The following is a 14,547-nucleotide window of genomic DNA, read 5'->3' as shown; positions in this document are numbered from 1 at the left end:
TCTACTGATTAAATTTCTGTCTCATATCTGAGTCTAGAAATTTATTATCATTACGACATTCTCCTTTCTTAACTTCTATCTCAGTGGAAAAGAAATCCAGAAAAGATTTTTTAGCTTTATTTTTTTGAGTAGGTAATATATTCTTGTGTCTCACAAGCCAGAGAATATAAAAATGTCAGGTCTCTTTCTTGTCCACCACTTTCCTGTGTGAACCTCCTTCATGGTAGGTAGCCACTGTCCCTCGATTATTTTTTATTTTTTTAAATATATTTTCATTGATTTCGGAGAGGAAGGGAGGGAGAGAGAGAAAAACATCAATGATGAGAGAGAACCACTGATTGGCTGCTTCCCGCATACTCCCTACTGGGGATCGAGCCTGCAAGCCGGGCATGTGCCCTTGACCAGAATCGAACCCTGGACCCTTCAGTACGCAGGCCGACCCTCTATCCACTGAGCCAAACTGGCTAGGGCTCGATTATTTTTTTTTAAAATATATATTTTTATTGATTTCAGAGAGGGAAGGAGAGAGAGATAGAAACATCAATGTATAGAGAGAATCATTGATCAGGTGCTTCCTGCATGCCCCATACTAGGCATCTAGCCTGAAACTGGGCATGTGCCCTGGACCAGAATTGAGCCCAGGACCCTTCAGTCTGCAGGCCGACACTCTATCCACTGAGCCAAACTGGCTAGGGCTAGATACCTTTTTCTTACCCCTCTTCCCATTGTAGGGATCAGTAATTCTAGTCTATTTAAGAAGAATTTATTAAATAACTTTATTTTAGATATGTATTCAATTTTGAATCCAAAACTCAGAATATTAAAAAAAATACAGTACACTTATTCTTTAACATAAGAAGATGAGAGATATGTTAGAGCAGTGGTCGGCAAACTCATTCGTCAACGAGCCAAATATCAACAGTGCAACGATTGAAATTTCTTTTGAGAGCCAAATTTTTTAAACTTAAACTTCTTCTAATGCCACTTCTTCAAAATAGACTCGCCCAGGCCGTGGTATTTTGTGGAAGAGCCACACTCAAGGGGCCAAAGAGCCGCATGTGGCTCGCGAGCCGTGGTTTGCCGACCACTGTGTTAGAGGATCAGTGCACACTGATTTTTCAAGTGCCCTATTCAAATTATAATTGCTGTATAATTACCCCAACATTTGGCTGCCTAAAAATTAATACGTTTTGGATTTAAGTGGTCAGGAATTTGGGTAGAGCATAGTAGGAATGACTTGTCTGCTCCATGTCAGTAGTTCACCTGGGAAGATTCAAAGGCTAGGTGTTGACTGCTGGGGGCTGGATGATCTGGAGTGTTTACTCACGTGTCTGGCACTTAGCTTAGAAGGACTCAAGGACTTGAATTGCTGACTGGAGCATCTATAAGTAGCTCTCCATATGATTTGGGCTTACAGTACACAGTTTTAGAGTACTAGGACTTCTTAATGGCAATTCAGGGCTCCAGAAGAAAGTGTTTCAACAAACAAGGCAGAACAACACTGCATTTCTGACCTAGTTTCTAAAGTCACATAACATCGCTTTACCTGCACTGTTTTAGTTTTGGGAGAGTAAAAAAACCTGCCCAATTCAAAGGAAGGAAACATAGCTGGTGTGGCTTGGTGGTTGAGTGTTGACTTATGAACTAGGAGGTCACTGTTCAATTCTCGATCGGGGCACATGCCCGGATTGCGGGCTTGATACCCAGTAGGGGATGTGCATGAGGCAGCCAATCAGTGATTCTCTCACATCATTGATCTTACTATCTTTCCCTTCCTCTTTGAAATCAATAAAAGAACAATCATATATATAAAGGGAAGGAAATATAGACCCCTATATCTTGTAAAAAAGCTTGTGAAATGGAAGATACGATTGTGGCCATCTTTGGAAAATACAGTTCATGTATGAAATGTTTCTGTAATGGACCACCCCACCTTAAGGTATTGCTCAACTATTGGAACTGTTTTCTGTCTCTACACCTTAATCTTTGACCCCTGTCTCTGAGGACTATGAGCTTGCTCCTAGTTACCTGCATAGATTCTATTAATGAATAGAATGGGAAGATGAGAAACTTACAGATTCACACACTTATGCTGAACCTTTGTAATGAGGCCTCTTTGTATATTGGGTGAATACCTGTGTGTTGAATACCTATCCTATCTAATAAAAGAGTAATATGCAAATTAACCATCACTGGAGGAACCAGACCTGCAAAAGAGGGCAGTTGGGGGCGATCAAGTCTGCTGGGGAGGGCAGTTAGGGGTGACCCGGCTGGCAGAAGAGGGAAGTTGGGGGTAACTGGGTCTGCAGGGAAGGGCAGTTGGGGAGTACCAGGCATGCAGGGGAAAGCAGTTGGGGGGTACCAGGCCTGCAGGGGAGGGCAGTTAGGGGTGAGCAGGCCTGCAGGGGAAGGTAGGGGCAAACAGGCTGGCAGGGGAACAGATAGGCATCAATCAGGCTGGCAGGGGAGTGGTTAGCGGGTGATCAGGCTGGCAGGCAGAAGCGGTTAGGGGCAAGCAGGCGAGCAGTTGGGAGCCAGCAGTCCTGGATTGTGAGAGGGATGTCCGACTGCCCGTTTAGGCCCGATCCCACGGGCAGTCAGACATCCCTCGAGGGGTCCCAGATTGGAGAGGGTGCAGGCTGGGCTGAGGGGACCTCCCCCCCCCCCCGCACGAATTTCGTGCACCGGGCCTCTAGTGTGTACATATTTACCCATGTTTATTTCATTACAATTTAATTAATGTAATTGAAATTTTAGAAGAGTGAGGTAAAAGGATTGCTCTTTTAAAAATATGTTTTTTATTGATGTCAGAGAGGAAGGGAGAGAGAGAAAAACATCAGTGATGAGAGAGAATCATTGATTGGTTGCCTCCTGTGTGCCCCACACTGGGGATTGAGCCCGCAATTTGGACATATGCCCTTACTGGAAATCAAACCGTAACCTCCTGGTTTATAGGTCGACCCTCAACCACTAAGCCACACTGGCTGGACAAAAGTATTGCTTTTTATTTAGCAGATTACCTTTGGAGCAAGATGTTAATTAGTAGCATTTTTATTGCAGATGAGTGCAATATTTTTGTTTCTTGCAGATATGCAATATGATGAGGATGATGATGAAATCACCCCAGATTTGTGGCAAGAAGCATGCTGGATTGTAATCAGGTAATTTAAGGCTAAACTGAATAAGCTTAAAAGGCACAATAACCTATAAAGGGATTTCCTGCTTATTCGCTTCTTAAAAACTAGATGTTCTGTATCAATGTGCTACATGAGAGCCAGTTTCTTATTTTATTTATTTATTTATATTTAACTTTAAGTATTTTGGACTTATAGAAAGGTTACACAATGAATTCATGTATATACTTCACCTAAATGTTAACTTTATACTATATTTTCTTTTCCTTTTTTTGACTCAATATTTTTTTCTGAAACATTTGATAGTAAGTTGCAGACATAGGAACATCCTTTTACATAAATTATCAAAATCAGGAAATTAGTATTAATATAATTTATTTAATCTGCAACTAGCAATAATTGTTGCACTAACATTGTTTATAGCAAAATAAATTTTTTTTTCTGAATCAGTGACCTCCTGGTTCACAGGTGGACGCTCAACCATTGAGCCACAATGTCCAGGCAAGAAAACAAAATCTTAAGTAATAAGAACATCCTGCTATGTTAGGATGTAAAATGCTGCAACTCTGCTGTCATCAGACTGACAGTTGCTTTGTATGAGTAACATGATGATGTCTCTTTGATCCCCACCTGCTCCAGGATGCACATTTCTTGGTTGACGCTTTCTCCCTTTTCAAAGAACACAGGCTTCTGACATTCTGCCAGTTGTATTTGGAATATAATTGAACCTTTTTTCAGCATTGTTTGTTAAAAATGTTTTGAGTTTTTGAGATGTTAGTATATACTTTTCCTATTAAACAGAGGCTATAAATAATTTGTATTGAGACATTAGGATTTTCTATAACATTTGGACATTAAACACCAAGAGTCCTTCCTACTAGGAAACAAAAACCAGGTAGATGTTCTGTGGGATATGCCTATATTCAAAGAATATTTTGGTTTTAGCTGAAAAAGAATTGTTTTCAACATATGTGGTAGATTGCTCAAGGATAAAACACTATTGTGAATAGTCACCACATTTAATATTTGTTATAAAATAAATGATTTGATTTTTACATTTTTTTAAAGAATAGTTTATTTTATTATTTTATTATTTATTTTCATGTTTATTTTTTTATTTTTAAAAAATATATTTTATTGATTTTTTACAGAGAGGAAGGGAGAGAAATAAAGAGTTAGAAACATCGATGAGAGAGAAACATCGATCAGCTGCCTCCTGCACACCTCCTATTGGGGATTTGCCTGCAACCAAGGTACATGCCCTTGACCGGAATTGAACCTGGGACCTTTCAGTCCCCAGGCCGACGCTCTATCCACTGAGCCAAACCAGTTAGGTTATTATTTTTTAAATCCTCACCTGAGGATATTTTTCTATTGAATTTTAGAGAGTGGGAGAGGGGAAGACAGAGAAACATTCATGTGAGAGAAATACATTGATTGGTTGCCTCCTGCACGAACCCTGACCAGGGCCCAGGCTGGGGAGGAGCCTGCAACCAAGGTACATGCCCTTGATTAGAATCAAACCTGGGACTCTTTGGTCCACAGGCTGACGTTCTATCCACTGAGGCAAACCAGCTAGGGCAATAGATTATTGATTTTTAAAGAGGGGGAGAGAAACATTGATGTGTGAGCACAACATCAATAGGCTGCCTCCTGCATGTCCCCTATTGGGGATCGAGCCTGAAATCAGGGCATGTGCCTTTGACCAGGAATCGAATCCATAACCCTACTGTGTGAGGGCCAATGCTCTACCACTGAGCAACACCAGCCAGGGCTCCTGTAGCCATTCTTAACGCTGTACCTTATACAAGCATTGTGTACTGTGTTACCTACCAGAGGATCAAACTTCTAATATTGCTGGCTGTAGTTGATTGAATAAGGGTGGGACCTTGGCCCAATGCCAATCTCTAGGCATGCCAGTCATCTGTGAGGTGAACTGATGACGCCAAATGGGTGACTGATGATTAGTTGGGCTATTCATATTGTATCAGAAAATTGATGTGGGTATGGGGAAGTCATTAGGTACTAGGGAGAGAGGAGCAGAAGTAAGGAGGGATCACAGATATAAGATGCAGGGGTCACAAGGTAGAGGAGTTGAGATGTGGTGGTGTGCTGATGGGGCAGCTCCTGTTCCTATGGGGTGATGAAATACTCCAATCCTTAGGATTGTGTTGGATCTCAGAGCTCTTGTAGTCTCACTAAAGTCTCACCATGCAGCTTTTCTTGGGTGATGGTGAGGAGCGAGATTCCTCTTGCACTTGTATCTACTTATTTCTTTTTATATATCTCTTTCCCCATCCCTCACATGAACAAGTGTCTATTCCTTATAAACAATGTCTGCTCTTTTGGATTCTCTATCCTTTTTTTAGGGCTTGACTATGTGATTTCTGTATCTACACTACTACCGTAGCACTGATCTGTTACCCATGCTCCATCTTTTAATCTTCGTTCACTTGCTGAGTATTTTCACTTGAATGACTGACTGTCATCTCACCTTTAACATATTCAAAATAGAACTAATAATCTTTAACCTGAAATTGAAATGCTTAATACATCCCATATTTTAGTCATTGATATCTTCCCTCTTATTCAAATTAGAGTTCTTATTTTTATCTTTGGATTTTTTTTTTAGTTTTTGTCCTGACATTTTTTTCAAGAAATGTTTCCAAGAGTTTGGATGAAATTTATCTATAAAGACATTTGTAAATTAGTGCTATCTTATAGTTCTTTACTTTTTATTATAATTCTTACATTGTGCTTTTTTTCTCTTTCTTTTAATCTTTATTGTTGATAGTATTACATAGGTCTTCCTTTTCCCCCCATTAACCTCTTCCAGCCCTCTCCCATCCTCCCCTTGTGTTGTGCTTTAATTATTTTACTCATATGTATAAGTCTTGTTTCCACAAACTTAAGTTCTACAGAGACAGTATTCATAGTCTCACCCCTTTTTTGGATACTTCATAGTATCTTGTATAGTGATGGGCATATAGTGGTTGGTATTTAATAACTGTTTGTTGATTTTAATATAATGAAAATGGGGAAATATATTAGAAAACATCACTCACTGTGTTGTAACTAATTATGAACACAAATATTTTCCTAGTTCCTATTTTGACGAGAAAGGCTTGGTCAGACAACAGCTGGATTCTTTTGATGAGTTTATTCAGATGTCTGTTCAAAGAATTGTGGAAGATGCTCCACCTATAGACCTACAAGCTGAAGCTCAGCATGCTAGTGGAGAAGTTGAAGAACCGGTAAGATAATTATTCTAATAAAGTAACATAAGTAAAGGAAGACTATTGATATGAAATTTCAGTTCTCTCACCTGCCTTGAAGGCTAAAAAAAAGTTAGTTGGTGTTTTTAGCAGAGTACTTATAGCATCTTCAGTCAGCTCCTGATTTATTCTTATAAGTGGAGAGATGCATTTTTGCAAGTATAGTTGACCCTTGAACAACATGGATTTGAACTGCATGGGTCGATGAAATACATGGGTTTCTTTCATTCTTGTACACAAACAATGTAATCGTACAGTATTGATAAATACAGTGCAGTACTCTAAATATATTTTCTCTTCCTTAACATTTTCTTTTTCCTAGCTTATTTTATTGTAAGAATATTGTGTTATTGGTAATGCTTCCAGTCAACAGTAGGCTATTAGTTCAGTTTTGGGGAGTCAAAAGTTATAAGCGTATTTTTAACTGCATGGAGTGGGGTGTGCATGTTCAAAGGTCAACTAGAATCCAAAACACCAATCTTTATCAGATAGTAGGTATTTGATAGTTGGGAAAAGGGAATTCAGAAATAAGATGAAGCAAGCCAGAAATAGTCATATTTCTTCAGAAAAACCCACTTTTTTTCTTTCACAATATAAGGAATCATTAAAGAAAAATGTATTTGAAGGACTTTTTCTCTTGATTATTTGAATGAAATGCAGTATAAGAAATTATAAAGGAAAATCACTTAAACATATTAGCTATTTTATTTTTTCTAAGTTTCTTAGTCTTTGTTGACACATGCATATTTTTAGCATTGTTAAAATCATAGCAAAGATATAATTTTTTTTTAAAATATTTTATTGATTTTTTACAGAGAGGAAGAGAGAGGGATAGAGAGTTAGAAACATCGATGAGAGAGAAACATCGATCAGCTGCCTCCTGCACACCCCCTACTGGGGATGTGCCCGCAACCAAGGTACATGCCCTTGACCGGAATCGAACCTGGGACCTTTCAGTCCGCAGGCCGGTGCTCTATCCACTGAGCCAAACCAGTCAGGGCGCAAAGATATAATTTTAATACTCTGGTTTTACATGAATGATTGTAAGGAAGTGCATAATCTAAAATAATGACTGTCTGTAGTTTTTCAGTGGTAGAGAGGCAGTGTGAAAGGCCTCGAGATACAGGGAAAACTGAGAAACAAAGTGAGACAGGGAGAGCCTCAGATACAGAGGTACACTGAGGGAGAGGTTATTATTTTTAGTCTTTTCTGTAGTTAGCTCCTAGGAGCTGATACATTATTCTCATTCTAGTTGGAGATGCTTTAAAGACCTGCTGTTAAGAACAAAAATAATAGGCTCTTCAGGCAGTGTGCTGGAAAAATAAGCATAAAATGCCTTTTTTATACTTAAGACATTTTTCTTTGTTTTTTAAATATATTTTATTGATTTCAGAGAGGAAGGGAGAGGGAGAGAGAGATAGAAACATCAATGGTGAGAGGAATCATTGATCAGCTGCCTCCTACATGCCCCACACCAGGGATTGAGCCCATAATCAAACCCGGGCATGTGCCCTGACTGGGAATCGAACTTCGACCTTCTGGTTCATAGTTCGACGCTCAACCACTGAACCACGCTGGCCAGGCCATTTTTTCTTTATTGTCTTTGCAAAACAAGAGAGATAACAATGTAACATAGCATATTCAAAGTGCTAGTACCATAAGTACTGTTGGAGGAAAAGATCTCTGAAGCTGGGGTATCAGAACTTGGTGGAAAAGATGGAGAGACTTAAGCTGACCATGAAGGGCAGGGTAGAATTTATCTTAGTAGAGAAAAGATATGTACGCATTTCAGCAAGAAAATGCTTGATATATTTGGGTTGGGTATGGCATGGGGACCACCACAGTCAGTGTATGATTTTTTTTGTTTGATCTGTTTTATGATAGGTATTAGTGGAAAAAAGATGGAACCAGATGGTCCCAGGCTTTGGATGTCTTTGGGTGTCATGGGGCATTGTTGAAATACTGTCAAGTAAAGTGAATATAGCATTATTTTAGAAAGATTACTTTGGAAATGGTAGGAAGAGATTGGAGGCAGGTAAAAATCTTGGAATAGCATAGGTTTAAAATAATAATGTCCTATATTAGGGTAATGGTGGAAATAAGGATACAGATACAGAGGTACACTGAGGGAGAGGTTCTCAGAGAAGGAGAAGATGGATGGCTTTCCTTTAGTTCATTATCATCACTGGTTCTCTTTGCTCTTTACCTATTCCATTTTAGGAAACTTGAATGTCAATAATCTACCTTCAGTAGTTTGTTTAGTCCCATCTTCCCCTTCTCTGAGATTTGATTTAGAGAGAAATTTATTATCCATTTATCTCTGGAAGTTCTCATGGATCTTGTTTTATTGGGGAGCCAGTATATCTTTAGTTGAAAAACTTTTTTGTTTTTTTTCTGCTGTGGACTGAGCTACAGTCAACCAGAGTTGGTAGTTCTGGTCCTTCACATAGAATAATTAGAATTTTTTGGAAGTTTAATTTGAGAATTAAATTAGGTGCATTCTTTTTTCTGGTGTTCTGTTCATTAGAGGACAGCTCTAATTGTATGAATTTACCTTTTCTTTGTTTTCTGGTAACTTTGTACTTCTGATGCTAAGGACAGGGCACATGAGACTATATATCTTTAATACAAATACTTTTTCGTTGTTTGATATAAACTTAGAGCACATGCTATGTCCATAGTCTTTATTTACTTACGATATATTAAGTCTCGTTTTGTTTTCTGCCTTAAGAAAGCGATTAAGTGTAAAATGTGACATCTTTGGAATATGGATGTTGACTTTAGAAAGTCCCTGTATTAGTACAGTGGGTTAATTTCGCCAGTTTCTGGAGCCTTTTCTACTCAAAATGCTAATGTCAATTGAAAAAGAATCATTAAAACTTTTATGGAAAAAAATTATTTATCCTCTATGTGGTTTCTTTGGTTTTATTTCAGCCAAGATATTTGCTGAAGTTTGAACAAATTTATCTCTCCAAGCCTACCCACTGGGAAAGAGATGGTGCTCCTTCACCAATGATGCCAAATGAGGCCAGATTACGAAATCTCACGTAAGATTTTTTTTCCCAGTAACTGGTAGTGAAATACAATTCAGAAAATGTAATTTTAACTAGTTGAGAGTTTTAGCAAATACCCACTATTACTAAATTGTGTTCTACTTTTATTTTTGAAGGTATTCTGCTCCACTTTATGTTGATATAACAAAAACAGTCATTAAAGAAGGTGAAGAACAACTTCAGACTCAGCATCAGAAAACTTTTATAGGAAAAATTCCAATTATGCTGCGTTCAACTTATTGCCTGTTGAATGGCTTAACAGATCGTGATCTTTGTGAGTTAAATGAATGCCCCTTGGATCCTGGTGGCTATTTCATTATTAATGGATCAGAAAAGGTATTGTGGTATTAATTTTTAAAAAATTGATTTTAAAAAGAGAGAGGCAGTGAGGGAGGGAGGGAAGGAGAGAGAAAGAAACATCGATTTGTTGTTTCAACAAATTCATTGGATGATTCTTGTATGTGTCGTGACTGAGCAGGATTGAACCCGCAACCTTGGTGTATTGGGATGATGCTCTAACCCAGTGGTTGGCAAACTCATTAGTCAACAGAGCCAAATATCAATAGTACAACGATTGAAATTTCTTTTCTTTTTTTTTTAAAATATATTTTACTGATTTTTTACAGAGAGGAAGGGAGAGGGATAGAGAGTTAGAAACATCGATGAGAGAGAAACATCGATCAGCTGCCTCCTGCACACCTCCTACTGGGGATGTGCCTGCAACCGAGGTATATGCCCTTGACAGGAATCAAACCTGGGACCCTTCAGTCCGCAGGCCAACGCTCTATCCACTGAGCCAAACTGGTTTCGGCTGAAATTTCTTTTGAGAGCCAAATTTTTTAAGCTTCTTCTAAGGCCACTTCTTCAAAATAGACTTGCCCAGGCCGTGGTATTTTGTGGAAGAGCCACACTCAAGGGGCCAAAGAGCCGCATGTGGCTTGTGAGCTGCAGTTTGCCGACCACGGCTCTAACCAATTGAGCTATCCGGCCAGGGCTAGTTGCATTATTTAAAAAAAATTTACAAAATGATTAAAATTTGAAAGTTGAAATTAAAAAGTAAACTTATATACAGAATAATCTGGAAGTGGTAGTTGAAATATTTAGGGTGGGTGACAGTTAAACTTATGTAAACCAAATATTTATTTTATTTAAAAAAATATATTTTTATTGATTTCAGAGAGGAAGGGAGAGGGAGAGACAGAAACATCAATGATGAGAGAGAATCATTGATTGGCTCTTTCCTGCACACGCCCTACTCAGGATTGAGCCCACAAACCGGGCATGTACCCTGACCGGGAATCGAACCCTGACCTCCTGGTTCATGGGTTGATGCTCAACCACTGAGCCACACTGGCCGGGCAAACCAAAATTTTATTTAGCTGTATTATATAATATGTCCTATATGGTCTGTTGTTTGGGCTTACACATTTCTATGAAGCATTTATACAAAATGGAATTTGTAAAGTTTAAGAATTGATGTTTCAGTGAGCCTATATAATCAAATTAAGGTACTGATTTCACCTTGTGGGTTTTATGGCTGTAACTTTTTTTATTGCCTATATAGGTTCTAATTGCTCAAGAAAAAATGGCAACGAACACAGTCTATGTGTTTGCCAAAAAGGATTCTAAATATGCCTACACAGGAGAGTGTAGATCATGTCTGGAGAATTCTTCCCGACCCACCAGTACTATTTGGGTTAGCATGTTGGCAAGAGGAGGACAGGTATGGACTGGGATATGATGTTTGAGTTAATTCTTTTTTATAGTTTATCAGACTGCATTCTTAGAAAGTGTTTCTTGAACATATTATCAGTGTTATATGATAGGCATTGTATTATTTACTTATTGCTCTGTAAGATTACTCCAATAGCAACATATATCATTTCATAGTTTCTATAAGTCCAGACTCGGTGTGGCTTAGCTGGGTCCTCTAGTTGAACATCTCTCACAAGGCTGCAATCATTGTTTTCCTGGACTGCAGACATCTTAAGGGGCAGTGCTGTGGTTGGTGGCAGCATTTAGTTCACCATGGGCTTTTGAACTGAGAGTCTCAGTCCTTGCTGGCTTTTGGTTGGAAGCCTGTCTCAGTTTCTTGCCACATGGGTTCTCTCTATGCAGCAACTGACAACATGGCAGCTTGCTTCATCAGAGAGAGTAATCGAGAAGAGCCATAGAGTGTACAAACAAGGTGGGAATCACAGTCTTCTATAAAATAATCTTGGAAGCAATATCTTTTTGTTGAATGCAAGTCAGTATCCTCAGCCTCGTACTCATTGGGAGGGAATTGCACAGGCAATAACAGTAGGAGGCTGGGATCATCAGGCACTATCTTAGAAGCTGCCCATCACAGGCATGTTACTTAAAATAATGTAATAATAGCTAGCATTTCTTGAATATTTGCTATATCAATTATGTTATTCAGATTGCTTGATTTAATCTTTACAACTACCTTGGAAAGTAGTTGTACTAGTAATTACCTCTGTTTAATTTCATGTACATTTAAAAATATATTTTTATTGATTTCAGAGAGGAAGGGAGAGGGAGAGAGATAGAACATCAAGGATGAGAGAGAACCATTGATCGGCTGCCTCCTACATGCCCCCTACTGGGAATGAGCCTGCAACCCGGGCATGTGACCTTTACTGAAATCAAACCTGGGGTCCTTCAGTCCGCAGGCCGACGCTCTATTCACTGATCCAAACTGGATGGGGCTCATGTGCATTTTTTTAAAAATTCTTACTTTTTTTTTTATTGTCTAAAGCTTTACATATGTCTCCTTTTTCCCTGATTGACCCCCCCCCCCCAAGCCATTCCCACCCCGGGCAAGCCCCCATCACCCCAGTGTCTGTGTCCATTGATTATGCTAATATGCAATGTGCATTTTTTATTAAAGTTTTTTTGAATAAGTCATGCATGTTCAAATAGTTCAAGAATCACAAGAAAGGATATACTATAAAAAGTAGTCTTTGACCCCCAGATCTCTTCCTCAGAGGTAGCTGCTTTTGATAATTTTTTTATGAATCAGTTCAGAAACAGTCTTAATGCAAAAAATACAAGTGGGAGCATACCACATACACTTTGCTGTTATCTTACAAAGATAAACAACTTGAAGATTAGAGAGTTTTAACTGCCTGAAGTTAAATAGAATGTTAATTGAAAAGGTTTTTATTAAATGGTGGTGGAATGGGGCCCAAAAAAGATTCCCAAGTGGTTGTGATATGCATTTATTTTCGAGAAGCATTGGCTTTGGTTATGGAGGGCAAAGATAAACGCAACATATTAGAGAGGATATCATGTTAGCTATGGGCAAAATGAACTAATTAGAGGTTCTATCCTGAGGTTCTGGATAGAATAACTTCCAAGAATTTATTTTTAGAGAGACTTTATTGAGTTCATTTTTAGACAAAATATTTTTTGGGGTTGGGGTGCATGATGTAGGCATTATTTCTTAATGTTTTGAAAAAAATCTCTAATGAAACAAATAATGAACTAAATGGAATAATTGATAGAATCAGCCAAATGGTAGTTGGAGATATGAGGGTTGAGGGTACGGGAAAAAGATAAAGATTTGGGTATCATTTATGAAAAGTTGTTAACTGGACACCCATGAGATGGGATAAAGTTTCTAAGGAAGGAGGCCTGAAGTAGGAGGAGGAAGACAACAGAAACTGTTATTAGAGGGATATGATAATGTAGGGTTTTGAGGCCAAGGGAGGGTTGAATTTGATATTGAAGGAAAGAAATATGATTAAAATTGAGAAAGCCACATGGTTGTATACCACTGTAGGCTAGTAACTTTTATTTCATTACTGTGTATGTGTGCAATTAAAGTGAGAAAGAAATTGGAAAAAATGAAAGCTTGTGAAAGAGGCCGTTTATTTATTCAACCAAGAAAATACCACACAGACCAGCTCTGAGCTAATACTTCTTTCTCATTCTGTGCTTAGCTTTTTCAACATCTGTCTGTCCATATTCTCTCTCTCTCTCCCTCTCTTTTTTTTATATTCTCTCTTTTTGAGCCCTTCTCTATTTCTTCCAGATAAGTTTTGTTTTTATTTGTTTTCTTGGTGGATGGAGAGGGTGAGGGGTCAATGTTCATGTTCTTTTGCAGCCAAAAGTCATTTCCAGATACAGTATTGGGTAATTCTGAGAAAATCTTGGCAGGCAGATAGTAGAGAATGGAATTTTTTTCAGGTCTAAATGACCAGCTTGTCCATAAAATCAGTAAATCTGTTGCAGTGGTTTTGAAAAGCAGCCATTCCTTAGAGTACAAGAAGCATGCTTCTTTTGAAATACATACAGTGATGAGCATATATGTAAAATGGTTCTCACTGATACTTTTTTATGGCTGTGATCTCTGTATACTCATACTCTAATGTTATTTTTTCTAGGGTGCAAAAAAGAGTGCTATTGGTCAGCGCATTGTGGCAACTCTACCATATATCAAGCAAGAAGTTCCCATTATTATTGTGTTCAGAGCATTAGGTTTTGTGTCTGACAGAGATATTTTAGAGCATATTATTTATGATTTTGAAGATCCAGAGATGATGGAAATGGTAATGTATAAGCAAAATATATTCATAGTGTTTTATAAGAGGTTTAAAGTTACTGACTGTTGCTAATCTTTTTTTTTTTTTAATTCGCACCCAAGAGAGATAGTACGGGAGAATGAGAAACAACCTTGTGACAGTGAAACATTGATTGGTTGCCTCCTGCACGCCGACCAGGGATGGAACCCGAGACCTTTTGGTATACAGGATGACTCTCCAACCAACTGAGCCACATTGGCCAGGGCTGTTGCTAATCTTAAAACAAGTAGTAAGCCACTCTGAAGAGCAGTTTACTTGTCACAAATCTCATGCTATTTACTGTTACTTTTTCACTTTTTATTTTGAAGTAATTTCAAACTTACAGAAAGTTGCAAAGAACTCCTATATACTCTTCACCCAGATTGACCAGTTGTTACCTTTGGCACATTTGCTTTAGCATTCTCTTTATATACATACTAGAGGCCCGGTGCACGAAATTCGTGCACGGTGTGTGTGTGTGTGTGTGTGTCCGTCCGTGTCCCTCAGCCCAGCCTGC

General features: G+C 38.5%; 1 protein-coding gene across 2 annotated transcripts in view; it reads left to right on the top strand.

Annotated features, from left to right (window-relative positions):
* POLR2B (RNA polymerase II subunit B) overlaps nt 1-14,547 on the top strand; it is a 49,734-nt gene that overhangs the window by 1,678 nt on the left and 33,509 nt on the right. For both annotated transcript variants that reach the window (XM_080664801.1, XM_080664802.1), the window contains exons 3-8: nt 3,089-3,161; nt 6,238-6,388; nt 9,344-9,456; nt 9,579-9,798; nt 11,027-11,185; nt 13,854-14,018. In XM_080664801.1, the coding sequence (XP_080520927.1) occupies nt 3,089-3,161; nt 6,238-6,388; nt 9,344-9,456; nt 9,579-9,798; nt 11,027-11,185; nt 13,854-14,018 (881 nt within the window). The remainder of the gene's footprint in view (nt 1-3,088; nt 3,162-6,237; nt 6,389-9,343; nt 9,457-9,578; nt 9,799-11,026; nt 11,186-13,853; nt 14,019-14,547) is intronic.

Source organism: Plecotus auritus (genome assembly GCF_963455305.1).
Source record: "Plecotus auritus genome assembly, chromosome: 1".
In the NCBI taxonomy this organism is placed as follows: domain Eukaryota; kingdom Metazoa; phylum Chordata; class Mammalia; order Chiroptera; family Vespertilionidae; genus Plecotus; species Plecotus auritus.
Note: the sequence above shows the minus strand (reverse complement) of the source record. Positions and strands in the feature narration are given on the sequence as shown.